This window comes from Dama dama, chromosome 32, assembly GCF_033118175.1.
Source record: "Dama dama isolate Ldn47 chromosome 32, ASM3311817v1, whole genome shotgun sequence".
Lineage (NCBI taxonomy): Eukaryota > Metazoa > Chordata > Mammalia > Artiodactyla > Cervidae > Dama > Dama dama.
The window spans coordinates 9,914,597-9,941,683 of record NC_083712.1 but is presented as its reverse complement, the minus strand read 5'-3'; the positions used below and the strand labels follow the sequence as shown (position 1 = coordinate 9,941,683).

General features: G+C 44.3%; 1 protein-coding gene across 1 annotated transcript in view; it reads left to right on the top strand.

Annotated features, from left to right (window-relative positions):
* The window catches only part of CSMD1 (CUB and Sushi multiple domains 1), a 1,628,138-nt gene that overhangs the window by 1,553,678 nt on the left and 47,373 nt on the right, over window positions 1–27,087 (top strand). Inside the window, exons 52-55 of the mRNA XM_061134533.1 lie at window positions 2,080–2,253; window positions 12,969–13,142; window positions 14,522–14,695; window positions 24,475–24,663. Of these exons, the coding sequence (XP_060990516.1) occupies window positions 2,080–2,253; window positions 12,969–13,142; window positions 14,522–14,695; window positions 24,475–24,663 (711 nt within the window). The remainder of the gene's footprint in view (window positions 1–2,079; window positions 2,254–12,968; window positions 13,143–14,521; window positions 14,696–24,474; window positions 24,664–27,087) is intronic.

The following is a 27,087-nucleotide window of genomic DNA, read 5'->3' as shown; positions in this document are numbered from 1 at the left end:
AAAGCTAAAGCTTTGTCCCAGTAGTTCTTATTTACAGTCTAGTGAAGCTTAGTAGAGGACAAGCCTAAAATAGTTTAGTCACCAGGATATTTTTAACAGAGGCTAAAAAAATAGAACAGATGTGAAAGCCATGCTCCTTTCCACTGGTCCACCATTGACAGTGCGTCAGGACCTCCAAGAGGAGGTGTGCTCAGACTTCCCTTCTTACTAACGCTGAGGTTTCAAAACACGGTCCAGCCATCCTGAGTGGCTACAAGGGGATCTTTAAATATCATCGCTCAAGGTTAAGTTCATACCATGTTTGAGAAAAGGCATAATGAGAAGTTTATAATTAATTGTAAAAAAAATCTGAATCTGACTGAAACCCATGGATTTGTGGAAGAGCGAATGCATTAGCAGTATTACTGAATGCATGAGATACGACCCCGTAAGAGTTTAGCAATCCCAGAAACTAAGAAGTCCTCACAGCCCCCTCAACAACGATAACATTCTCATCAGAGCATACTCCAGAGCTGATCTTTCCAGATTTCTGATGAGCGGTGCCCCCAGAGCACACATTTCCAGGCTGTGCGTGTCTGTATGAAACGGAACCAGGGTTTTGGGTCTTGAAGTAAAATCAGCTTAATTCAAAAGATTGGTCTAAATGGTAAAATTGTCTTCACTTGAATTTTCAGTAAAGGCTTTCAGATTTTGGAACCAGTTCCCCAAATAGGCCCCGAGGTGTCCTTCACCCTTGGCAGACACTGGCCAGCCCCGGCCAGGTGCAGGGCACTGCCTTAGTGCACCCCCACCTGCTGTCCTCTCACCGAGCTCAGCACACAGCCCTACCTGGCCGGGGCTGGCGTTAACCTGCAGAGATGAACCAGAAGGGCTCAGAGACCCAGAGAGGTTGGCGGTGTCACCCAGCTCAGAACTGGCAAAGATCAGTGGACCCCGGGCGGCCTGCAGCCAGCATGTGTGTGCTTGTTCTTTGCCTTTTACTGCCTCTTAACTGTTTACTGCTAACGAGGACTCAGTCATTTCTAGCTACTTGGCGGCTTTGCCCCAAGCCCTTTGCACATAAAAACTCACTTAGTGCAGCAGGAAATTTTTATCACTCCTTTTAGAAGAGCTTTTCACTTTCATTCTCACCTGTTAAATCACATTTAAGCCTCTAATGAGCAGTTCACCTTGATGACTTTATGATTCCCTCCTCCCCTGAGATTCTGCTGATTTTCTGTGTGTGTGTGTGTGTGTGTGTGTGTGCGCGCTCAAACATCAGACTGATGTTGATTTTGTGAGTGGATTTTGCAAGTACAAGGAGTCAGGTGGTATAACAAGTATCTATAATGAAAGTGACCACTGCATTCCTCTCCCCACCTGGACTAATCGTGTGGGTATAAGTAGTCAGTGATCAATAATTATGCTGGAACATACATGTAAACTGGGTGCCTACATCTATAATCAGTTAAGGTCTAGTTTTTATATTTTTTTAATTTTCAGAAAGTCTGCACATGTTCCATATAGTCAGCATTTTTATGAAGCTCATGGTCCCAACAAATAGTAAATGAAAGAAAAAGTGAACTCAGTCCTTCTACTGTAGTGGGCATCCTGGGGTTTAAGTCCGTACATGTTGTACCAGTTGATGACTTTGGGGAAGACCAGCCATGTGTCTCAATTCCTGTTATGCACATGTGGATGTCCAGTAACTGTGATGTGATTCTTGCAATTGATGTAAGCAGAAAAGAGGACAGAAAGCCAACTTGTTGGACTGACTTGCTTGTATGGTAAGATATGTGTACACTGTGTATTTAAAGAAAAGTTTAGTTACCTGTGAGGATGAAAAAAAAATAGCAATGTGTGAAGGAAGGGACTTATTCTATTTTGGATTCTACTCTAAAGTTTCAAGTTTTCATTCCAAGGATACAAGAGAAGGGAAATTAAACTTCCCATGTGATGGGTCATCTCACCCTGAGATGACACCCCTGCCCCCCAGATTCTTAATGAAGATGAAGACTTGAGATTTTGTGGTTTTTTACACAGAGAGTAGTCTATGTCAGACCTGCAACAATGCTCACTCTGTTTTTCTTTCCCTTCTAGTGATCTCGTGTGGAAGCCTGTCCTTTCCCCCAAATGGGAACAAGATTGGAACGCTGACGGTCTACGGTGCCACAGCCATATTCACGTGTAACTCGGGCTACACGCTCGTGGGGTCCCACGTCAGAGAATGCTTAGCCAATGGGCTCTGGAGCGGCCCCGAGACTCGCTGTCTGGGTGAGTTAATCTTTCCAAGGGCACCGCTTTACTTCAAACAGACCTCAAAGATGGAGAAGAGCAAGACAGAACGTGGTACTTCTCGCCATGAAAGCACTGATGGAGAGTAACTAAATCCTACCGGGGCCTTTAACGCTGCTCTTTAGAGTATCACTTCCTCTTTAAGTATCCAAAGGGATTTTTAAAAATCTGAGCGATAAATGCAGGTCATATATCACCTTAAATGACACAAAAAATTATTTTATAGAGTGCTGAAGGTAGCACTGCCCTCGAATGCCCTCATGGTTTTAGTATGCACACACACATGTTGAAAAAAAAAAATAGAATGCACAAAAAAATAAATTTTAAAATTGCCATGTATTTTATCTTCTTAAAAACTTTAAAATTACATTAATAAGTTAATGTGCCATTAATGTCCATCAATGTAAGGACAATGAATTGTTTAAAATAGGGCTTCCCTGGTGGTTCAGACAGTAAAGAATCTGCCTGCAGTGCAGGAGACCTTGGTTGGATCTCTGGATCAGGAAGACCCCCCTGGAAAAGGGAGCAGCTACCCACTCCAGTACTCTTGCCTGGATAATTCCATGGACAGAGGAGCCTGGCAGGCTACAGTCCATGCGGTTGCAAAGAGTCAGACACAACTGAGTGACTTTCACTTTTTCTTTATCTTTTTTAAAAAGTTTTAAATTGCCTTAGTAAGTTAATGTGCCATTAATGTCCGTCAGTGTAAAGACAATGAACTATGTAAAATAGAAAGTGTGCATAGTATTAATAATTTGGTCTTCTTTTTCCCCGAGGATTAACATTTTCTACATGATAATTTTTTTTAAGTTGGGTTGAGGGGCTTCCCTGGTGATCCAGTGGTTAAGACTTCACCTTTCAGTGCAGGGGTGCTGGTACGATCCCTGATCACATGCCTCGTGGCCAGAAAAACAAAATATAAAACAGAAGCAATATTGTAGCAAATTCAATAAAGACTTTCAAAATGGTCCACATTAAAAAAAAATGTTTAAAAAATTGGGTTGAAAGTTTTTCCTTTGAAAAATTAAGTGTATGAAAATTGCTGAGTAAGCAGTTTAAAATGCAGCGATTTTAATGCTTCTTCTAGGTCTGCAAGTGATTAGTAAAATATGTTAATTGCCTTTGCATGTGTGCATGCTAAGTTGATTCAGTCCTGTCCAACTCTTTGCGACCCCATGGACTGTAGCCCACCAGGCTCCTCTATCCATGGAATTCTCCAGGCAAGAGTACTGGAGTGGTTGCCATGCCCTCCTCCAGTGGATCTTTCTGACCCAGGGATCAAACCCGCATTTCCTGTGGCCCCTGCATTGCAGGCAGAATCTTCGCCACTGAGCCACCAGGGAAGCCCCTTTTGTAACTGTCTCTGTGATCTTGATAGCTTTGTAACCACTCCAATGCAGCAGAAGTGGGAAGTTTAGGCTTCTGAACCTCTGCGGGCGAGGCTGACTTCAGGACTCAGCCAGGACCAGTGAATTTAAATAGTAATAATGCTGCCATGGCTGATTCATGTCAATGTATGGCAAAAACCACTACAATATAAAATAAAATAAAAATAAATAGTAATAATCTGTTCTTTCCACTGGAGGGAATTTGAAGAAACACTCAGGCATTTGAAGGAAGTGGATGAAAGTAAAGCAGCAAACCAGGAAACAGGTAACCAATGCGAGAAGGAGGTTCTCATGCTTCTCCATGGAGTGACTTTCTTCAGATTAGCACAAGACTTGGATCCGAGTTGTTCTAATACAAGGCATACATGTGAGTCCCCTGTTGAGTGTAGTCACTGTAGTTCTCAGCCATCCAGGACATCTCCCTGGGATTTATGTGGTATTTCCTGGGAGGCAGTGCTGCTTCTGAGACGTCCTGTGCTTTCCTGCTGCTATTATGAGACTGGCTGGTGAGTGGCGCTTTCCTTAAGGCTGCTGTGGTTGGGGTAGGTTTTCTCCGTCAACTGCAGTGAGGCGTGGAATCAAGTGATCTAAGAAATTCCATCTCTGCTCTTAACTGTGAGATGGAGAGTAAACTCGAAGTTCACTTGCTTGGTGGGTCACTGCCCACAAAAGCCTTTTTGGCCCTTCCAGTGACCCTGGGATGCTAAGGCAGCAGTGGCCACAGGGAGTTTCAGCGGCAACTTCAGTTTTTGTAACTGTTGAATCGTGGAGCCAGCTTGAGTCTTGTTGATTGCAAGCAAACCTTCACCTGTTTCGTGGCATTCTTCTGATGGAAGGTTAGGGCTTTGAAGTGGAAAGAATGAGATGCGTAGTTAGCTGGATGGAGGTGCTCAAAGGCACAGCCTCGGTGGGATGCAGTGTGACTGAGACACTTCTGGAAGAGGGAGTTAAGATGAAAGACAGAGGAAGGAAAATGTCCAGTTTATAATGTATAAAATGCTAGGGTTGTAGAACCTGGATGCAGGATATGAAGAATAATGCACTTGGAGGAGGCCAGAGTATATTACTCAGCCATTAAAAAGAATTCATTTGAATCAGTTCTAATGAGATGGGTGAAACTGGAGCCCATTATACAGAGTGAAGTAAGCCAGAAAGATAAAGACCAATACAGTATACTAACGCATATATATGGAATTTTAAAAGATGGTAATGATAACCCAATATGCAAAACAGAAAAAGAGACACAGATGTACAGAACAGACTTTGGGACTCTGTGGGAGAAGGCGAGGGGGGGATGTTGTGAGAGAACAGCACTGAAACAAGTATACTGTCAAGGGTGAAACAGATCACCAGCCCAGGTTGGATGCAAGAGACAAGTGCTCAGGGCTGGTGCACTGGGAAGACCCAGAGGGATGGGATGGAGAGGGAGGCGGGAGGGGGGATTGAGATGGGGAACACATGTAAATCCACGGCTGATTCATGTCAATGTATGGCAAAAACCACTACAATATTGTAAAGTAATTATCCTCCAACTAATAAAAATAATTGAAACAAACAAACAAACAAACACCTAGAAAAGGATGAGAAATGATGCATAGCCATGTGAGATTCTAAACCAGTGAGTAAAGAGTGGGTAAGAAGTCTAAAGATTTTGAAAGTTGTAAACGTAGTCTCAGTGAGACTTTACAGGTTGGGATTCATAATACACAGACCATGACAATAGAGGGTAACTCTTTTCCTAAAAAAACGGCTTGCCGATGGGTAGATAATATCATGTAGCCTGGCAAGAATGTATGTCCACAGGGCCCAGAAGACTGTGTGGGAGACAGTGGAGAACATGGGGAGAAGGATAAGCAGGTGGAGAACAGAGCCCTGTCAGTGTGGAGATGCTCAGATGGGGAAAGACCATGACAATGCTAGCTGAAAGACTGAAAATAAATATCTGATGACAGATGCAGGAACCCTTCAAATCGATGATTGGCCAAATAGATTATTTTTAGACATAAGAAGGGCTTCTCAGGTGGTACTTGTGGTAAAGAACCCGCCTGCCAATGCAGGAGACATAAAAGATGTGAGTTCAATCCCTGAGTTGGGAAGGACTTCCCTGGAGGAAGGCATGGCAACCCACTCCAGTGTTCTTTCCTGGAGAATCTCATGGACAGAGGAGCCCGGCGCGGGGTACAGTCCACAGAGTCGGAAACGGTCAAACATGACTGAAGCAATTTAGTACATACACAAGCAGACATAAGAAAATAATGGAATTAGTATGATATTTTACTCAAAATGAGAAGTAAAATAACTTTAAATGTACATGATGAGGAGAAAATTATGAAGTCATAGCGCACACAGAAGGACCGTGTGTTTTGGGTAACAGAGGCTCATTGGCGCTAAGAGATGGCTGTGGCACCGGTATTATTTCCTTCTCGTCCCATGTGCCTAGGCGGTCCATATCTGGGGTGAAGACTTCAGTTCTGTGAGGTAGTTCAAGTGAGCTGCTGAGGACTTGAAATGCATTTGTAGTGAAGGTTCTGGTAACCATGACATGTGAGGAATGTTTAGAAAACTTGTGATCTTCAGTTTGGCTGAGAGAAAAGTTAGGTGATTAATAGCTCTTTTCAAATATTTAAAACAGTTGGTGGGAAAGAATTTAAAAACTAAAATTAATTAAAAACATCTGCTGAGGGCAAGGACCAGGGCTGCTAAAGACATTAGTGATACATAATTCCATTCATTGGTTTGAAATACCAGATGTGCATACAGAAAAATAGTTTTCAGATTCAATATAGGAAATATTTTCCCTTATTTATTCTTAAACAAGTGGGATCTGTCCAAGAATGCCTTGAAGACTTCCTGAAGAAGTGGTTGGCCACCTGGCAGGTGTTCGTGTGGGGCTCCATGGGACTCTGTGCTGTTTTGATTCTATACCCAGCATGCTTTCTTCATCATAATGCAAAACACTTTGGCAAAAGCATTTTTTCAAGTTGTGGGTAAAGGATCTTGTTTATTTTTAGAGTTACTAGAACAAAAGAATTCCTTTGCTTGGGATTCTGTTTCACATGGAGCAGGCATCCTGTTTCTAGCTGGGGTACAATGGTTATTTCCAATGATTTCCAGCAGGGAAGAACATGCCAGATTCCTTATGATCATGACAGCAGAAATGGCCAAGCACACACATGGACACTGTCACAGTGGGATTCTCATGACTGTTAACAGTAGGAGAGCTGGATTTAAGACGATGAAGATGATTTTCTTTGTCCGGCATCTGAGAACTGAACCTGTGCTGTATTTGAGGTCTCTTGTCAAAATTCTAAGCTAGAGCTTTTGAGGAAAGATAGAATAAGGAAAACTTGGCAACCCCGTGTGCAACCATGATTAGAGCTAAAATTTAGGCAAAGTGCTCCCTGTGAGCGTCAGAGTACATTTTTATAAAGGGTTCACCCTCGCTTAATCAGTGCAGCATCCCTGCTACAAGCAGAGTCTTGCCAGGCTGGGAATTGCCCAGGACATGTTCTCATTCACCGTCTGCTGTGCAGCTCTCCGCATCTCCCTGGGCTGCAGAATTAAGTGCCAAGGAGGCTGACCCCGTATCTACGCATCAGGTACCTTACAATCCATCAGGGAAGTGTTACAGTCCCCACGCTCCCTTAATTATCTCCTTCTGTTTATCTTCCCTGCGGTAGCTTGCACTGAACTCAACAGAGAACATACCGGCTCCACCAGGTTGTCCATTTATAATCCAGGTCTCCTATCGCAGGAACCACATTCATCTTTTAAGACCATTGATATCATTTAGCTTTTCAACACATAATAACCCATCATGACTTTCACTCTCTTACTTTTTTAGTCTGTAGTCCTCAAGATATCAGTGATAGATTGAGACATTTCCCCCACAAAGAACATTATCTCTTTTTCATTTGATTATTTTGCTGTTATTGGAGGTAAGTTTTCATTTGCTGCACTTTGATGACCTATGGGGAGATGAATTCTTTTGTAATGTGATATCATGGTGACATCTGAGTGGCTGAAATAACTGTTAATAGATGACATGATTCAAAATGATATTGTAGACCCTGCTTTTCATTGGTATTAGAGAATAAAACCAGAAAGGATTCAAGTACCTTGTGTTTTGTGACACATCCATGTACAGATTTTAATAAAACAACTGGTTATGACAATGCTTGTATTGCAGCAAAAAGATATTAGAGGAAAAAGATTAACCCTGCCCTCCTTGATCCTGGTATAAAATTGATCTTCAGTCTAAAATTTAGGCTGTATGATAGTCAGGGAAGGTAAAATATTTGGAACACTCAGTGCTAATTTCACAGGCGGTCCTCAGGGAGCTCTGTGTGGTCCCGTGGTGCTGAGGGTCTGGGACTATGGCAAAAAGATGTGGAAGGAATCCATGTCCTTTCACAGACACCCCCTGGATCAGGCAGGGGCTCAGAGCTGGTGCAGAGACCAGGACCCTGATCTAGAACTCACAGACTAAGGGTGGAGAAGAAGAAGTAAGAAAAACTATTTCCATCTGCTCAATTCAAGACAAAACAACCCTCGCCATATGGATATTGTAGATAGATGGTCCTAGAGGTAGAGTCTCCTTCTGCAGGGAAACCTAAAATAAAGGAGATATTTGAGTTGAGTATTGATTCTTGCCTGGGAAACCCCACAGACAGAGCTTGGTGGGCTGCAGTCCATGGGGTTGCAGAGTTGGACCTGAAACTAAGCGACCAACACTTCCACTTTCAGAGTATGTCAAATAGAGACTTGAAACAAATGTATTCTGTGGCAAAGGGACCAGTCTTGGTTGTTGGTGTTACTAAGGGCCCTGAATGTCCTCCAGCTCATCACACCCCACCTGCCGATCCTCGCAAAGATTCAGGCACTTACTACAACACTATATTTTCTCTGACTTCCACAAAGATACTCAAGGATACCCCCCAAAATTGCTCGTGGAGGGAAAAAAAGTCTCATTTGTGGGAACTCAGATGTGTTCCTTTATTAATATGTCAGATCTGTAGATTTAAATGCACACATCAGTGTTTAATGCTCAGCCATTAGCCTGTTTCCTGTGCTTAAGGGGATCTGATCCATCTGACATTTCATGGCCATTTGTTAACACTCAGGTGGAGTTTGTAAACTGGCTTTAAAAGTCGCTGCCAAATAGGCCTTTAGCCCCCCAGCTGGAGTTACTGGTGGAGCCAGCAGAATGAAGCAGACTGCCTTTCTCAGTCTCCTGCAGGTACAGCAGAGTTGTAATGCTTCTTATTTTATTTTCAGCAGCGAGTGCCAGTAGTCACAAAGCAAATACAGAGGCTGAAGAATTTGCTTTGTAGATTTTGTAAAAACGTGTGAATGTATTCACTTCCAATCCCCAAACCAATATTTAGTATTTGCCCTGATACAAACTGGCACAGTGAAAAGGTGACCTTAAAGTAGAGGATTCTGGGGGTGGGGGAAATGTGTGTGTGTGTGTGTGTCTGTATGTGTGTGTGAACGTGAGAGAGTGGCCTTGTAACTGGAGGCACACTTGTTCAGTTCCTGTGAACACACAAACTCCACAATGAGAGATGCAGGCTCTAGGTCTGCCCAGACCAGGACACCCCTGTCACCTGGGAGCCAGGGTGCCCGGTGGGTCTCCTGGAGGAGCAGGTGTCCGTGGGACCAGGGGAACTGGATTCAGTTCCCGCATCACAGAATTTCCTTCTGAGATCGCACGAGTCTAGGTAACTGCAGGAGGCTGTAACCCAGGCATTCGGTCTGTGCGCTCACTGTGTATTGTACTCAGGCATAGCTGCTGACTGACCTCTGACACTGCGTGTCCGTCGCTCAGGGAGGTCACCCCTGAAAGGCGGTGCGGTTTTGTCAGGTTGCAGCCGTGATCATTGCAACATCAGAGACAAGGTGCAGTGCAGAGAGCTCACCTGGACAATGCAAAATCCTATCCATGGGGAGACCCCATCTCTGAAATACACCTGCCCGGGGCCCCCTTCCAGATGCCTGGATGCGGCAGCAGGTGTGGGGGCTGGAGGATGGAGGGATTCCATTCATCCCAGGGCAGTGTTCAGAATAGTCACTCCACTAGCAACAAGCTGGCAAAGCACACTTTTGTTCTCTCATACAACTGTGTTGTTGGTCTACAACACATAGTAAGGCATCTGTCAATCGTAAAGGAGATTGACCCTGAGTATTCACTGGGAAAGACTGACGCTGAAGCTACTGCTCCAATACTTTGGCCACCGGATGTGAAGGAGTTGACTCATTGGAAAAGATCTTGATGCTGGGAAGTACTGAGGGCAGGAGGAGAAGGGGGTGACAGAAGATGAGGTGGTTGGACGGCATCACTGACTCAAAGTTTGAGCCAGCTCAGAGAGATAGTGAAGTACAGGGAAGCCTCATGTGCTGCAGTCCATGGGGTTGCAACGAGTTGGACGTGACTTAGTGACTGAAAAACCACAATGGCATCTGTGTGTAGAATTTGGACAGTAACCTTCCAGAACTGCTGCCTGGAGAGGCAGGGCCCGTGGAGGCCCTGCCATGGTGGGATAGGCACGTCACACCCAGGAAGATCCAGTCCCCCTGGCCCATGTGCTAGCCCACGCCGACTGATACCAGGGGCCTGGCTGGTGGCTTCTCTGCGCTTCTGACCGTGAGCAGGGCTCCCACAGAGGGCATGGCTGCGTCCACCATGTCCAGTTCCCGCTCGTGATGAGTTTGCAGGAATCCCTGGACCTGGGAGGAAGCCAAGAATCCCCTGTGGGTCCTTTGTTCTCCTTGGGTTTGACTCACGGCCTCCCCAACAGGACTTCTCCTGAGAGTGACCCGGCCTCTACTCTGTATTTTAGCAGAATTTATTCCATGGATTTTACTCCACCTAATTCAGTTTTAGAGAAAGATTGTTAAAAGAAGTTCTCTCTTTTGTTTGGGACATCTAAGAAAATATAGTAAATAAAAACAATAATACCGCTGTCATTACACCTGAAGTAGCATAAACTTAAAGACCAGTGATCTTACGGCTTAAGGCACAGAGGAGTCATTCTGCAGATGAGGCGAAACCTGCAGACCCTTGTGACCCACTCACACATATGGAATCTCAGTCATTCTGAAATTTCATGGAATTCCCTTTCCATCATGTAGTTCATCTTAGCTGGCCAATAAATGATCTTTTCCACGGTTTAGTGTGTGAGACAGAGTCACTTGTCCAGAACTGAAAACAGCCACCCCAGCATGGAATTCCTGGTTCTGCTACTGACTCTCAAGAACAATTTTAAGCAGTTGGAGAATTACCCATTGCATAGTAATGCTTGTCCTCAGCAGGGAGAAAATGGAGAATTAAAATGTAAAGTTCTAGCAATGTGGAAATAATAGAATTTGTAATTCATACTTAAACTAAAAGAAAATCCATCCAGTCCTTTAGGATATATCTCTCTGTCAGCCAACCCATCTGTTGAATTAAAAATCATGTGCAGTTACAGTTTTGCAGTATTCTACATAATTCACTTGCCCCTTTCTAGCCAGAGCTCTCAGGTTCTGATTTGTGGCAGATTATTAAATTCATGAGTCGGATTGAAGTAAAAATAAAATAATCCACATGCTCTTCACTCTGAGATTTTCTGTCCACACTTTGATGGACATTTGACACATTTGTCAAGAAATCCAGCCTCCTAACCTAGGTGCAATGATATTGGCTGCAGAATTGCGTATAAAAACATCTAGTGATCTTGTTTAAGCTGAAGCCGAATGCTAATGAAAAAGAAACAAGCAAACACAAAACCCGGAGGCCTGGCATCCCAGTGTCAGGTCTCCCAGATAATCACATCACTTTACTTAATTTAGGAGATACTTTCTCTTGAAACGTGCAGGGCTGCCCACATACCTCATCCCAATTCTCTCTCTCTCTCTCTCTCTCTCTCTCTCTCTTTTCAGTTAATAGAGTTTCTTGTCCTTTCTTTGCTGCTGATTGTGCTCAGTGGAGGGCTTCCCAGGTGGTGCTAGTGGTAAAGAAACTGCCTGCCTGTGTAGAAGACTAGAGACATGAGTTCGATCCCTGGGTTGGCAAATCCCCTGGAGGAGGGCATGGCACTCACTCCAGTATTGTTGCCTGGAGAATCCCATGGACAGAGGACCTGGAGGACTATAGTCAATGAAGTTGCAAACAAATGACTAGAGGAACTTAGCATGCATGCACCAGTGCTCATTGGAATACAACAGCTAAATGCAGCCAAAACTGGGGAAGTTGCACAACATGGAGTGTGAGATGTGTACGGCTATAACCTAAAAGGCTAAAATGGGTGCCCTTCTGGAAAATGAACAGTTTAGTCCCATAGCTCCATAATCGTCATTTTAACTGAAACTTTAAAAATAAATCAAGGTTCCCAATACAGGGACTCGACGCCTTGATCTGGCTAACAGTGTGCTCCCTTCAGGCCTTCAATGTTGCCTCTCTGGATGTCTGATGCCCAGTTTGGCTACATGTCCCCTCCCCACTCCTCACCTCTCTAAGATGAAACTCCCTGGGATGCTTTCTCTGTCAGACCTCTTATGACTGCCTTACTCCTCATTGAATCCCCAGCCCCAAAGACACTGCTGGACGCTTCCTGAAATTGGACTTATTTTATGACACCAGTCCTTCCTCTAGAATTTCATAAATAGTTCAGGAATCTAATCTCTCACTGGAAATCCTTCCATCCTTTTCTTCACCACACATATTCAATAGGGTTACAGAACTTGTATTAAGTGTCTCTTCCTTATTCCAAGTGTCTCTTCCTTTCTTTTGACTTTTATTTACCAGATAAATACCATAAAATATGAATGAAAAATAAGTAGAAGAAATAAATGGAGAAACCATAACTAAGGAATACCCTTTAACAATTTTATATTTGAGATATTACTTATGTTCCCACAATTTGAGAAAAATCAAAACGCTGAAAAAGAAAACATATCAAATATATCTATATTATATGTATATCTATATATATAAGTGGAAAATTTTTCAATACCGTTTGCATTCAAGGCTGTTAGTCCTTTGACAATAAAGATAAGCAAATTATGAATGTATTACTTCTGTAATTTTTGATGGATGTATATAGTCCATGGACAGTGTTGTGTTAATCTCTTCCCTACAGCAGAGTGACTCAGTCACACCTGATACACAGTCTGTTTCACACTCTTTCCATTCTGGTGTATTCCAGGCTGTTGCGTATCGCTCCCTGTGCTAGACAGTAGGCCCCTGTTGTTTGTCATGAATGTGGTGCTTTTACAGAAGACACACTCTCCAGCATGTCTTTGTTGGTTTTGCTCACTTTCCAGCCGGCCACTGTGGCTCCCCGGACCCCATCGTGAATGGTCACATCAGCGGCGACGGCTTCAGTTACAGGGACACAGTGGTGTATCAGTGCAACCCTGGCTTCCGGCTCGTGGGGACTTCCGTCCGGATATGCTTGCAAGACCACAAGTGGTCCGGACACACCCCAGTCTGTGTCCGTAAGTACCTTCTGTGAACTAATTCGGGCGGTGTTTCCCTTAGGGCTGTTTTCCTTTTGCCCTTAAGTTGTAGTGCAGACATGTTTGATCTCAGAGGAGAAGATGGAGAGCTGACGGGAGAGAGGGAACACGGGCACTCCCCAGCTTCCGTCTCTGGTCCTCCTCACATTCCATGTTTTCCCAGCCCGCCTCCAGCCTCCCATCCACATTGCGTTTGCTCACCAGCTCATCTCAGATGGGTCCCAGGATGAGGATGTCAGGCATTTATTCCTCTGGGCGTCATCACAGGACGACCAGGTGGACGCAACCTCTGACTAGTGGAGGGCAGAGCTGCCGAGCCTGAGTCTGCAGGTCAACTTCGCAGGTGCCCCCCGTGCCCACCCCCAGTCTTCCGAGTTGTTGTGTGTGTTTCTGTCATTGCTTCATCAAGAACACAGCTTTGTACTCAGACCTTCCTTTCCTAGAAGTTGAAACTGTATGTAACAATTGTCCTCAAACTTTCTAACTTCAAAGGCAAATGCCAGCTCCTATTTTTAGAAGACATTGTACCTCTATTGCAAATTTCCTTTTAAACCAGTTTTTCCTAATATGTTCTCTATTTTCCTAAACAAAGGGAACGTTGATATAAGTTTACAGCAATGACGGATCTTCTCTGTGATAGTGGTATGGTAAATGTACAAAGTCAAGGGTGAAAGTTTTACTTAGAAGGGAGAATGGTTGACAAGATAAGTGAGAAGAACACCGGTTTTACTGCTGTAATGTGTTTCTTTTGAAAGGGCCAGTCGAGAGTATCTTCATGATTTGTGTTACTGTGTTTGTGGGCATCACAGGATGACAGTTGACTGCATAAATGGGGGATGTTGAAGAAAATAGGATTTGAGCATGCCCTCATTTTTGCTAATTTCATGATGTTTAGATTGATTTTGGAATAATTTATACATACATAATTTAAATTTTCAGCTAAATTCCTTTAATGTCTCAAAATGAGAATTCCACTTAATTAGCTGATGTTTTCTAAGGGAAAAATATTCAAAACTCATGATTAACAAAAAAAATTTGCATCTTGTTTTTCATTGTTTTATTTCAAAGTTACTTGATATTCCGTCATGATATAAATAAGAAATAATAATTATGATTATGAACAAATGCAGGTGCTGGTTATTTTCCACAATTATTTATAATAAAAGCCTGTGGGTTCAACCCATGCCTCTCCTGATATCTGCTTCCAAATATAAACACAATCTGTGACATATCTGATCCGCTGTCAACCCTCTAATTCACACGTTTAACACATATGAATATGTATGATGAAGAATTCCAGGTGAGGGTGGTGACTAGTTCGTCTTCTGACCACCATGTGGGCCTGTCTTCCTCCATAGCCATCACCTGTGGACACCCGGGGAACCCCGCGCACGGGTTGACCAACGGCAGCGAGTTCAACCTGAACGATGTGGTGAACTTCACCTGCAGCCCCGGCTACCTGCTGCAGGGTGCATCTCGAGCCCAGTGTCGGAGCAATGGCCAGTGGAGCAGCCCCTTGCCCACCTGCCGAGGTAGGAGAGTCCCCAGTCAGCGGGGACGATCACACACCAGGGGGCCTGTCTGCCTGCTTGGAGGGCTTCTGCACACGCTTCCCATGTGGTGGGATAACATTTCTGAGGATGATGCGCAAATCTCTCCATGGTCTCTGGTCTTTGGCCAGATATTCAGTCACAAAACCCTGGGACTCCATGCTTCAAAGACTTCTTCCATTTATCCTTCTCCTCACTTAGGCACTCATTTATCTCTACCACATATATTCCACACCTTTGGTCCTTACGCTTCTAGACTTAGGGATGCACTTAAGAAGTTCTAACTGCTTTTAGATCTCAAGTTTTAGATCTCAGGGCTTTCCTGATAGCTCAGTCGGTAAAGAATCCACCTGCAATGTGGGAGACCTGGGTTTGACCCCTGAATTGGAAAGATCCCTGGGGAAGAGAATGGCTACTCATTCAGTATTCTGGCCTGGAGAATTCCATGGACTATACAGTCCAAAGAGTTGGTTGCAAAGAGTTGGACACAACTGAGAGACTTTCGCACTCACACTTAGATCTCAAGTTTTAGAAATTTGCTTCTTTAAAAATTGTCACACAGATTTGGATTAACACCTAAATTTCCAAGGAAATGCTGCTCTGTAGTTTTTGAGTTTTTAAGAGTTTGGAGAACTTGGATACTGACAGGTTCATCTTGTAGCTTTTAATTCATGCTGTTTAAGGTTTTGCTCCAATTACTTTCCATTAAAACATCTCTCTTATTGAAGGTGAACATTCTTCCGTGTGAAGGTGAAGTGTTATTTCTGTTTGTTTTTGGTAGTAACAGTATTAAAGCCAGACACTTACAAAGGTCCCATGCTCTGACAATCACCCACCTTCCCACTGGGTACCCAAGGGAGCTCTATTCAAAAGCAACAATAGCAGGGTTGGAATTCAAGCTGTGCTTCAAAAGGCAGTTACTTGAAATTTGGCTGCCTACCTGTTCAGACTGGCACACGTCTATATCAGAGTGCTTGGCTGCAGCTCTAAAACAGAGTAATGCCTCCTCATTCCACTTCCCTCTAAAACTCCCTTTTCAACATGAGAAAGTCTTGCCATGAAGAGCAGACCACAGGTTCCCTGTTCTCACTGTCCCCAGAAGGCAGGCTTCAGGTGTGTCCTGTTGGGGGAGGAGAAGTGAAGTGTTAGTCACTCAGTCGTGTCTGACTCTTTGCGACCCCACAGACTGTAGCCCACCAGGCTCCTCTGTCCATGGGATTCTCCAGGCAAGAATACTGGAGTGAATTGCCATTCGCTTCTCCAGAGGATCTTCCTGGCCCAGGGATCGAACCTGGGTCTCCTGCATTGCAAGGAAATTCTTTATCGTTTGAGCTACAGGGAAGGAAACAGTGGAGTATCTCACGGAGATGCCCCTGGTTTCTCGTCCCAAAGCCCGCGCTAGTCTCCTGACAATGTGGGGCATCTGGTCAGCCTGGACTTTGGCAGGTTCACCTTGTGGATTACATGTTTTCGTTAAATCATATTAGTCAGGGGCAGTGATTGGGACGAATGGAGTTGGGGGATCTCTGGCACGAGTGAGCTGGCACAACTAGTTGGCGTCTCCGTATGTCTGGCCCCTCCCCTTCAGCGGGGCACCCCAGCAGCCCCTAGTGCTTGCTGAGCATGGTGTATGCATGGCTGTGATAGCCATGGTGACTCACTCACCCCTCTCACAGGGAAACACGTGTCTGCCCCGAGCCCTGGGTACTTGGACAACAGTGGAGAGACTGGGCTATGGTGTCCGCCACTTGTTCTAGCAGCTTCAGAGATTGGCTAAAGATTCAGTTCAGTTCAGTCACTCAGTCGTGTCTGACTCTTTGCAGCAGGTGGCCAAAGTATTGGAGCTTCAGCTTCAACATCAGTCCTTCCAATGAATATTCAGGACTGATTTCCTTTAGGATGGACTGGTTTGATCTCCTTGCAGTCCAAGAGACTCTCAAGAATCTTCTCCAACACCACAGTTCAAAAGCATCAATTCTTTGGTGCTCAGCTTTCTTTGTGTCCAACTCTTACATCCATACATGACTACTGGAAAAACCATAGCTCTGACTAGACAAACCTAGGTGAAGGTTAGAAAGCTTTAATCACTGTTTTCTCTATCCACTACGACAGGGAAAGATAGCTCAACAGTAAGAATGATTAAAAATGAAGGCCCATAAATTTGGGTCCAGTTAATGTTCATAGTGGGTTATGGCATAGCTATGCCTTTGATGTCTTAGGCATGTAGGGACTTCTAGATCCATCTCTCCAGAACCCTTCTCCTCAACCTAACGTTTACTAAGTACCTACTATGTTCTGAGTGCCATGCCATATACTGTCAATACAGAGCTGGCTGAAATAATTCATACATTTATGCAGATAATAATCCAGAGATCAGGGCTGGTTAATTAGGGAGGAAGGTCCGCAGTTGCTGAGATTGCCCCCTGGACACAGGACATTCTGGCTGGCTGAAGGAAAGATGGAGTAAGTTCAAATAGCAGGTTTTTAATTATCAAAATTTCTCTTCTGTACCTCACTCTCCTTTGTCATTGTTTAGTCACTAAGTCGCGTCTATACTCCTGTACAGACCCCATGGACTGTGCCCGCCAGGCTCCTCTGTCCACGGGATTTCCCAGGCAAGAATATTGGAGTGTGCCATTTCCTTCTCCATCATTTTCATCCAACTTATGCCAAAGCAATGGAGGAGAAATCAAATGCCTGTCATTTAACAATAGTTCTGGGTGTTTAGGGCTTCCCTTGTGGCTCAACTGGTAAAGAATCTACCTTCAATGCAGGAGACCCTGGTTCGATTCCTGGATCAGGAAGATCCGCTGGAGAAGGGAAAGGCTACCCACTCCAGTATTCTTGGGCTTCTCTTGTGGTTCAGCTGGTAAATAATCCACCTGCAATGTGGGAGACCTGGGTTCAGTTCCTGGATTTGGAATATCCCCTGGAGGAGAGAAAGGCTGCCCACTCCAGTATTCTGGCCTGGAGAATTCCATGGACTGTATAGCCCATGGGGTCACAAACAGTCGGACACGACTGAGCAACTTTCACTTTCACTTGGTGTTTTACCATAGGTGCTGGTCCTTTAGCAGTTTATGGCTCAGTGTGAAGGAGGCCAGGGTGCATTTTAATGACTTCAGCGTTAATTTTGACTTGTCTTTTCTTCCTACCTTTTCTTGAAAAATTGGAAAGGACTTTTTTTTTTTTTTTTTAATTTATTTTTATTATTATTATTTTTTTTTCCAGTGGGTTTTGTCATACATTGATATGAATCAGCCATGGATTTACGTGTATTCCCAATCCCGATCCCCCCTCCCACCTCCCTCTCCACCCGATTCCTCTGGGTCTTCCCAGTGCACCAGGCCCGGGCACTTGTCTCATGCATCCCACCTGGGCTGGTGATCTGTTTCACCATAGATAGCATACATGCTGTTCTTTTGAAATATCCCACCCTCACATTCTCCCACAAAGCTCAAAAGTCTGTTCTGTATTTCTGTGTCTCTTTTTCGGTTTTGCATATAGGGTTATCGTTATCACCAAATTCGTGAAGGACTTTTTTTTTTAATAGATTTTATTCTTTTAGAGCAGTTTTAGGTTCATAGCAAGATTGAGCGGAAGGTACAGAGGTTTCCCAGTACCCCTTGCCCCCGCAGTGCACACCCCTAATTATCAACGTCCCTGCAAGATGGCGCATTTATTAACACTGATGGACCTACACGGCACACGTTGGCTGTGCTGGGTCTTTGCTGCGGCTCGGGCTTTTCTCTAGTTGTACCAAGCGATGGCTGCTCTCTAGTTGCACTGCTCAGGATTCTCATTGTGGTGGCTGTCTTATCACAGAGCATTGGCTCTAGGGCATGCGGGCAAGCTCGAAGGCTTAGTTGCCCCTCGGCATGTCATCTCAGACCAGGGATTGAACGTGCCCCCTGCTTTGCAAGGCAGATTCTTAACCACTGGACCACAGGGAAACCCAGGGTTTCAGTTTTAACATAGGACCTATGGGTTTGGACAGGTGCATGATGCCATGTGGCTTCCCAGGTGGCAATGGTGGTAAGGAACCCGCCTGCCAATGCAGGAGACATTAGAGACTTGGGTTCGATCCCTGGGTTGGCAGGGTCCCCTGGAGGAGAGCATGGAACCCACTCCAATATTCTTGCCTAGAGAACTCCTGAACAGAGGCGCCTGGTGGGGTGCAGTCCATGGGGTCACAAAGGGTGGGACATGACTGAGGCAGCTTAGCACGCACACATGAGGACATGTAGCCGTCATCGCTATACCTGCCAAGTGTTTTCACAGCCCTAACATTTCCTTGTTCAGCCTCCTCAGCCTTCCTTCTTCCCCTCAGCACCTGCCAACCCCTGACCTTTTTACCATATCCATAGTTTTGCTTTTTCTAGAAAGTCAAGTTGCAACCACAATATGTAACCATTTCAGATCTGAATTTTCATTTAGTGTATACATTTAAGTTTCCTCTATGCCTTTTAATGGCTTGATAGTATGGTTTTAGGGATGAGTAAAATCCTATGTCTGGAAGGATCACAGTCTGTCTGGAGATTTACCTCCTGAGGGACATCTTGGTTGTTTCCAAGCTTTAGCAACTGTAGATAAACCTGCTGTAATCATTGCCATGTGGGATTCTGTGTGGAGAGAAGTTTTTAACTCCCTTGGGTAAATATTAAGGAACAGGATTTCAGGATTGTATGGTAAGAGCTATGTTTAATTTGGTAAGAAACCACCAAACTGTCTTCATCACTGGCTGCACAGTCTGATCCCCAGCAGCAGCGATGAGAGTTCCTGCTCTCCCCATCCAGACTGGCATCTGCAGTTGTCCGTGTTCTGAACGTTGGCCATTCTGATGGGTGTGCAGTGGCATCTCTGGTTGTTTAATTTGCATCTCCCTGAGGACATATGACCTGTAGCATCTTTCCTTGTGCTCGTTTGCCATCTGTAAGTCTTCTCTGCTGCGGGGTCAGTTATGGTCTGTGGCTCATTTTTCAGTTGGGTTGTTTTCCATTGTTGAGTTTTAAGAGTTCTTTTTCAGTTTTCGGTAGCCATCTTTTATTGGCTGTGTCATTTCTAACATTGTCTCTTATCCTGTGGCTTGTCTTCTTATTCTCTTGACCCTGCCTTTGGAAGAGTAGACCTTTAAAGTGAGTACTTAATTTTAAAAGCTGGCATCTCCAAAATGCTGATAAAGAGGGAGATGACCGACAAGTGTCATCATCCCAGCCTTGAGGCGAGTAGAAATCCCCCGGCAAGCCAGGTGCCTCCTGCTCACATTTTCTGTTATTCTGTGTTGCTTTGTGTTGCTTCATTTATGAACTACGGGGTACTGTCTAATTCACAGAATTTACATGTATATTATTCAATGAGGAAAAGCATGTTTTCAAAGAGGTCAGGTTCATAAGGATGGTAAAGTGTCAGGAAAAAAAAGTGACAAGAAATTTAAAAAGTTGAAGTTAACAGAAATAACTCCCCTATTAACACAATTTCCAGAGATTCTCCATGTGCCCTGCATTATGGCCTGATTCTTCTCTGTGTGATTCTTTGAGTAATTCCCCAGACATTCTAAGGTGTTGTATCTTGTGTAAGCATGCTGTTGTGCTTCATTTCTCCCCCCTCCAAATCTTGGATACAGTTCCCCCATGTCTAATATGGGGGCTCAATGAGCTGTGGAATCCTGAGCGTGCGTGCTCAGCTCCCGAGTCGTGTCTGACTCACTGCCACCCGTGGGCTGCTGTCTGCCAGGCTCCTCTGTCCATGGGACTTCCCAGACAAGAATACTGGAGCAGGTTGCCATTTCCTTCTCCACAGGATCTTTCTGACCCAGGGATCAAACCTGTGTCTCCCACACTGGCAGGTGGGTTCTTTACCATCTGAGTCCCCTGGGAAGCCAGCCCTATAGTATCTGGTTAATGATGTGAAAGAGAAACTCCACCAGAACTTTGGAATGAAACTCCAGGTAAATCTGTGCTCAAGTGAGGCTGGTTTAGATGCAGATTTCCAGTCTCTCCACTTGAGTCACATTTTATCCTCAGACTCAGCCCTACACAGAAGAACGCTCAGGCCATGCCTGATGCATTTGTGATAAATCAGTTCACCATCATCCAGAACTGGGAAAGATTGAAGGCAGGAGGAGATGGGGATGACAGAGGATGAGATGGTTGGATGGCTCTGACTCAACAGACATGAGTTTGAGCAAACTCCAGGAAATAGTGAAGGGTAGAGGAGCCTGGCATGCTGCAGTCCGTGGGGTCACAAAGAGTTGGACACGACTGAGTGACTCAACAACAACAATATACAGGAAACGACTCAACCCCCCTCACTACCTTTACAAACAGGACCAGGAAAATAAATAAATAAATAAGCCACACTTTTTTGCTGGTAGTAATATCTTTCTGGAGTAAATAAGTTGTATGGCTGCAGACTTGGTAACATGGAATGAAAATAGACATTGTCATGTCTACTCTAAGAGTCAGGTTTATGTCTGCTATTTCAAGGCCCTGTTTCTATAGAAGAGCATTCTCTGAGTCTTTATCTCTTAAATTCCAAAATACATGTCAAGTTCAAGGACAAGAAATGAGGTAGACCAAGTCTGACAGTCTCAGGATGACTCACAGTGTTTTCTTTCCCCGTGTAAAAATGTTTGTGTTACAGGCAAACATTAGGAGGTTTTATTTTTTTCCATCTCATCTACAGTTTTGTTGGATTAGTCATTTTAATGCAGAGAATATATGTCCTTTGCTGTTACATACATGAGGATAAAGAAAATTAAGAAACTATGGGGTGAGTGAAGGCTTTGTTCTGATTAGAGAGGAATGAAAAAGGAAACAAACAAAAAAACCAAAAACTCACTAAACTTACATAACTGAATCTGAAAGTGTTTACCTCAGATTGGGACTCTAACCAATATGGGTGGGACTGAAACCAAACCAAGACCCTGCTTGGGACTTGAACCCACGTGCCTGGGACTCAGATCCAGCCAAAACCCACAATACCTGGTTTCGAGACCTACTGGAACTCAGGTTCTTGATGTCTCATCGTGGAAAGAATTCAGTGAGAGACAAAGTGATAGGTAAGAAGTGAATTTATTCAGATACAGAGAGACGCACACTTCACAGAGTGTGGGCCCTGGCCGAGGGAGGGCGAATGTGGCCACGAAGTTTGGTGTGGTTAGTTTTTATAGGCTGGGTAATTTCATATGCTAATGAGTAGGAGGATAATTCGAAGGGGTGGAGATTTCCAGGATTTGGGCCACTGCCTACTCCTTGGTCTTTTAACAGTTCCAGGGAACTGTCACGGCACCTCTGGATGTGTCATTTCACTTGTTGATTGAGGATTAAGGTCTCCTCTTGTCTGTCACCTTGATCCCATTTGACTCTAATCGGTTTCTGTTGCATTCTTGTGCTAAGTCATCCTCTCAAAAGTTGTGCCCTACTGCTTTCCCTCCTGTTACAAATCTTGTAGTTAGTTAATCCTCAACTTCACTGGAGAACATCAGCTTTCTTCTACAAATGGGCAAAGAAGGTTTGGGTTTCTGTGAGTTCTAAGTAAACCAGCGCATGTGACATGCTTAGCAAAGTGCCTGACACATAGTAGGTTCTCAGTCTCCCCACCCCCACCTGTCTCTGAAATTTAACTAGAATCAATTATAATCAATGAGAATGTTTCTTCTTTATCAAACCTGAATATCACATTACACTGAAAATCAATTTCTTTATTTTTATCAGTTATTGATAAAAGATGAAAGGTTACCTTCATGTATTTGAAAAACAGTCATAATAAATTGTTTTTTGGGTTTTTTCTCCCTGTGACCAGTAATCTTATATTTAAATTTTGATTCATGCAGTTAGTAAACAAGCTGAAAACATTTATTCTGTGCAGTATACTGAACACCGCAGAGTTATCTCACCTTCAGTTGTCCTCTCAACTTTGCATAATTCCTTCTACTGGAAAATTTAAAAACAAATATTACTCAGAACTCTAATCAACTATGAATACTTTTTAAAAAAAAAAAAAAGTGAGTGAACTAATCCTTACCCATTTTTTCCCACTGCCAAAGAATTTAATTTGGCTATAGTTTCCATTATGGAGCATCATTTTCTTGTATTTCCTGTTTGTGATCAGATTTTTAATGAGCCATAAAAGAAAATAAGAAATAAGCAAGAAACAGGAGTAAACATAGAAAAGGAAATGTAAACAAATTGTAAGATAAAAGAATTAAGAAGATAAGGAAATGGTTCTTTCCTCCCTTCCTCCTCCCTCCCTCCTCCCCTCCCCCTCCCCTCCCCTCCTTCCGCCGCCCTTTTCTCACAAAGCCCTGCGTCCACTGCAGGAGGCTCAGGAGTGGTCCAGAGCTCTGACCCTCACCTAGCTCTGGTGTAACTACCTTTGTGACCTCAGACATGTTGCTGATCCATTACATGAATGTCTTAACCCCCAATAAACACAAATGTCCTCCGGGACTCCATGTGGGCTGTGTATATGATACAATCTTTCCCTTTCTCCCCAACTGAGGACTTCCTGTTCTGTGTCAGGCTTTAACACCTGAACATCAAGGCCAGGTCTCTGCTTAGCGTGTTGAGGGGTGTGATGCTGGGATGTGGGAAGACCCCCACAGTGAGTCTGTCACCGGTTTCACTCTGATGTGTTACCCTCTGCTAGGCACTGTGTCTCCAACTAAGAGTGCAGCAGTTACCGCAGGTCTGAAATGTGGGCGAGAGTGTGGCTCCCACAGCTGCCCTTCAGCCCTGGGCGGTCAGAGTGCAGACAGTCCCGGCCCCTTCTCTCCTCTGCACCTGTGGCGGCTGGTCCCCTCCCCGACGCCAGTGGGCACTCAAGCTCCGAGGACACGTCCCCTATCCCTGCGGTTTCTACAGGGGAAGACCTCAAACCAGGGGCCACCTTATTTACATTCTATTAAGTTTTGATGGAAGGCTTCTCGGGTGGTGCTAGTGGTAACGAACCTGTCTGCCAATGGAGGAGACGTAAGAGATACGGGTTCAATCCCTGGGTTGGGAAGATCCCTTGGGGGAAAGGCATGGCAACCCAGTCCAGTATTCTTGCCTGGGAAATCCCTGGATGGAGGAGCCTGGCAGGCTACAGTCCATGGGGGTCACAAAGAGTTAGACACGATTGAGACAACTTAGGACAAATGTTTAACAGAAATCTCTGCAGGCATATATTGAAGCATTAGTGCATGTTGATGGGGGTAGGGGGAGGAATTAATTTGTGTGTCCCAGGCTATCCTAAACCCTCACACTCACATACAAAGACTTTAACTTCAGCCATTTCTACTGTAACATTTTCATAATTTAAAAATATAAGCGGGAAAACTAATTTTAGACTTTACATTGAAGAAGCTTATTATTAGGAAGCAGTTAAAAGGTATCAGCCTCATGTTAAAATTGATGTAGAAGCCAATATGTTGCTCGATATTTTTCTGAAGCCTGGTGACCCAGAGCAGGAAGTGGAGCTGCTCAAGGCTGCAGGATTTCACACTAAGCCTTGGCTGTGAGGTTGTCATCCTACAAACTTCCCAAAACCACGAGGAGGAGTTCACCTTCTCTGCAGTCTGTTTCATTTATAAATGATGTTGTTGTTGTTTAGTCAGCCATGTCTGACTCTTTGTGACCCCTTAGACTGCAGCCCACCAGGCTCCTCTGTCCCCCTGGGATTCCCCAGCTGAGCACGCTGGAGTGGGTTGCCATCCCCCTCTCCAGGGTTGTAATTGTAGAGCTGCGTGTAAACTATGTGTGATGTGCTCCCCTCCACAGTGGTGAACTGCTCCGACCCAGGCTTGGTGGAAAACGCTGTTCGTCACGATCACCAGAGCCTCCCCGAGGGTTTTGAGTATGGAGTGACTGTTGTATATCAATGCAAGAGGGGCTTCTACCTGCTGGGATCTTCTGCCCTCACCTGCATGGCGAACGGCCTGTGGGATCGCTCTCTGCCCAAGTGTCTGGGTGAGTGGGGTCGTCTGGCCTTGAAAGAACACTGCCAACACAACATATATAGTTTTTTTTATACTATTCAAAAAGGTATTGATTTTTTATTCTCTCGACCTGACCCCATCACAAATCGTATTAGTTTTTATGATATCTTTAAGAGGGCAAGGAACCCGGTCAGCTCCACCTGGACCCTACTGTCCCTGTGTCCACTCCTCAGCGCTCGTTTCCTGCTTCAGCCCGGCAGGTGGGCAGATCCACCGGTTCACCCAGGTGCCAGCAGCCTCCAGACTGTGCCTCTCGCAACACGCTGCCTCCCTGGGGACCCAGGTTCAGAGATACTGCAAATGGCTGTAGTAGGGAGTCTCCATCTATGGACCCAGTATCTGTGGTCGGAAGCGTGGAGCACTCTGAGGGTCTCATTTGTCTCATCAGCTTTTCTGGGACAGTCCAGTGTGAGCCTGATAAAGAAGACGGCATCTTGGTTGGAACTTCCTCCTGACCCTTAGGTTTAACTAAGAGGAAAATGGGGTGCTGCTCCAGGCAGACAGAATTACAGGTCTTGGCTCTGGCTTCCCAGAAAAGGTTATTAACAGTATGCAGATGATCAGGGGCATTTTCTTTTTCACTCACTAGCTATAGTATTACTTTCTTTCCCTTGAAATAGCATATTGTCCTTGAGTTCAAAGAGAATTGTCTTGTGTCTTTTTAAAACAGAGTCTGAAAATGAAGGAAAGGGAGTCACTCTCCTTGGTCTTTTAAAAATCAGAAACAAAACCATTCTTAAAATCAGCATCCTTTTAGTATTCATTTTTCATGCATACAGAAAACGGGAAATGACAACATTATAAATTGAAATAAAGGTGATAGTCCATTTTAGCCTTCATGATTACAGCGTTTTCAGTACATTTTCAGAGTGGACTGGTGCTGGAGACTTTTTTACTGCAAGTCAAGGTCCCTCAAAGCCCTTTGTATCTTCCTGGAAACCTGTGTCAAATTTTAAGTGTAACAATACAGTTAATTCTTACGGAGAGAGCGATGACTTTCAAAAACAAATGTACAGGCTTATATGACCAATAAAAAAAAAATCTATAAATATGTTACAATTCTCATCAAATTTATGTGTTCTGGTTTTCCATGCCTTCACACATGGGAATTTTTCAGAGAAATTAGTTTTATTTTCTCCCCAAAGATTTGCTGAGCCTCTTCCCCAGCATCCCCAAGACTTTCATTAGTGGTTGTGATGATACCCCTGTGCCCCAGACCTCCAGGAACCAGCTTTTCACTGATGTCATTTTCTGAATTGATGAGTTCCCACAGCTGTTATCATTAACCGCTGGAGTTATGGGAACTTGGGAACACATGCTCTCCAAGGAGTGCTTTTTTACCACAGACTCTGCAGCGACTGACCACCCTCTCTATTTGTGATGTTGTATGGTTTACTGCTTTTTTTTTCTCTTTTGTTTCACCTGGAACTGATCATTCACCAAGCATGTCACTGATTCAGCGCTAGTTAGCTTCTTTTTAGGACTCTAGATAAACTCCTGTTCTCTGATGAATGGTTGTCAGGAGGAGAGAGTGTCAGGGGAGGGCGAGTGTGACTCGGGGGCACTGGGGCCTTTCTGAAGCCTGCCTCTCTGGTTGGTGTTGCTCTGTGGTTTCCGATGACCAAATGCAACCTCTCTTGGATGTTAAATCAGCTCCCTTTGGATCATTTCTGGCACCCTCAGTCCAGTTGATAGCTTACAGTGAACGATGTTGAATTCGTGATCTCCGAAGAAGATTCTGCTTCAGAACCAAGGACTAGGCTTGATCACTCAAGAGATTTTGTATAGCAGAGTTTTATTAAAGTATTAAAAGGGACAGAGAGTACCTCTGACATAGACATCAGCAGGGGGACAGAGAGTACCCCACTTGCTAGTCTTAGGAAAGGGATGTTTCAAAAGAATGTTTCAAGTTTGTAAAAATCTTACTAGACCCACTCCCACAGTTTACATTTTAAGATAACAAGATTAGTCAGGAGGTTTTCAAGAAGGAGAAAGTGTCCTCAAGCAGGATACATTATCGTTCTATAATCCTTAGTATAGAGTTTAAACTGCGTTGTTTGTTGCATAACCATCAGTTCCAGGCTTAAAGAAAAAACCATTTTATTTTATATGACTAAGACTAAGGAATATAGAGGAAAAAAAAAAAAAAGATGTTTGTCCTTTCCTCCTCCTTGAGAATTCCAGGTCTGCGGCCTTCTTATCAACCTGCCTCCCATTCCTCCCTTTTCTTTTAGGAGAGTTATTTTGCCAACAGAAAGGGGCATTGTTTTCAATTCATAACTACCTCCTACTGTTTAGAGGTGCCATCCCTAAATTGTTGAGGCAACATATTCTCCTAACCCTCATACTGAGGGTCTTAGATCCAGGGGCCCCAAGTAATAGTTGAAGGAGGTTG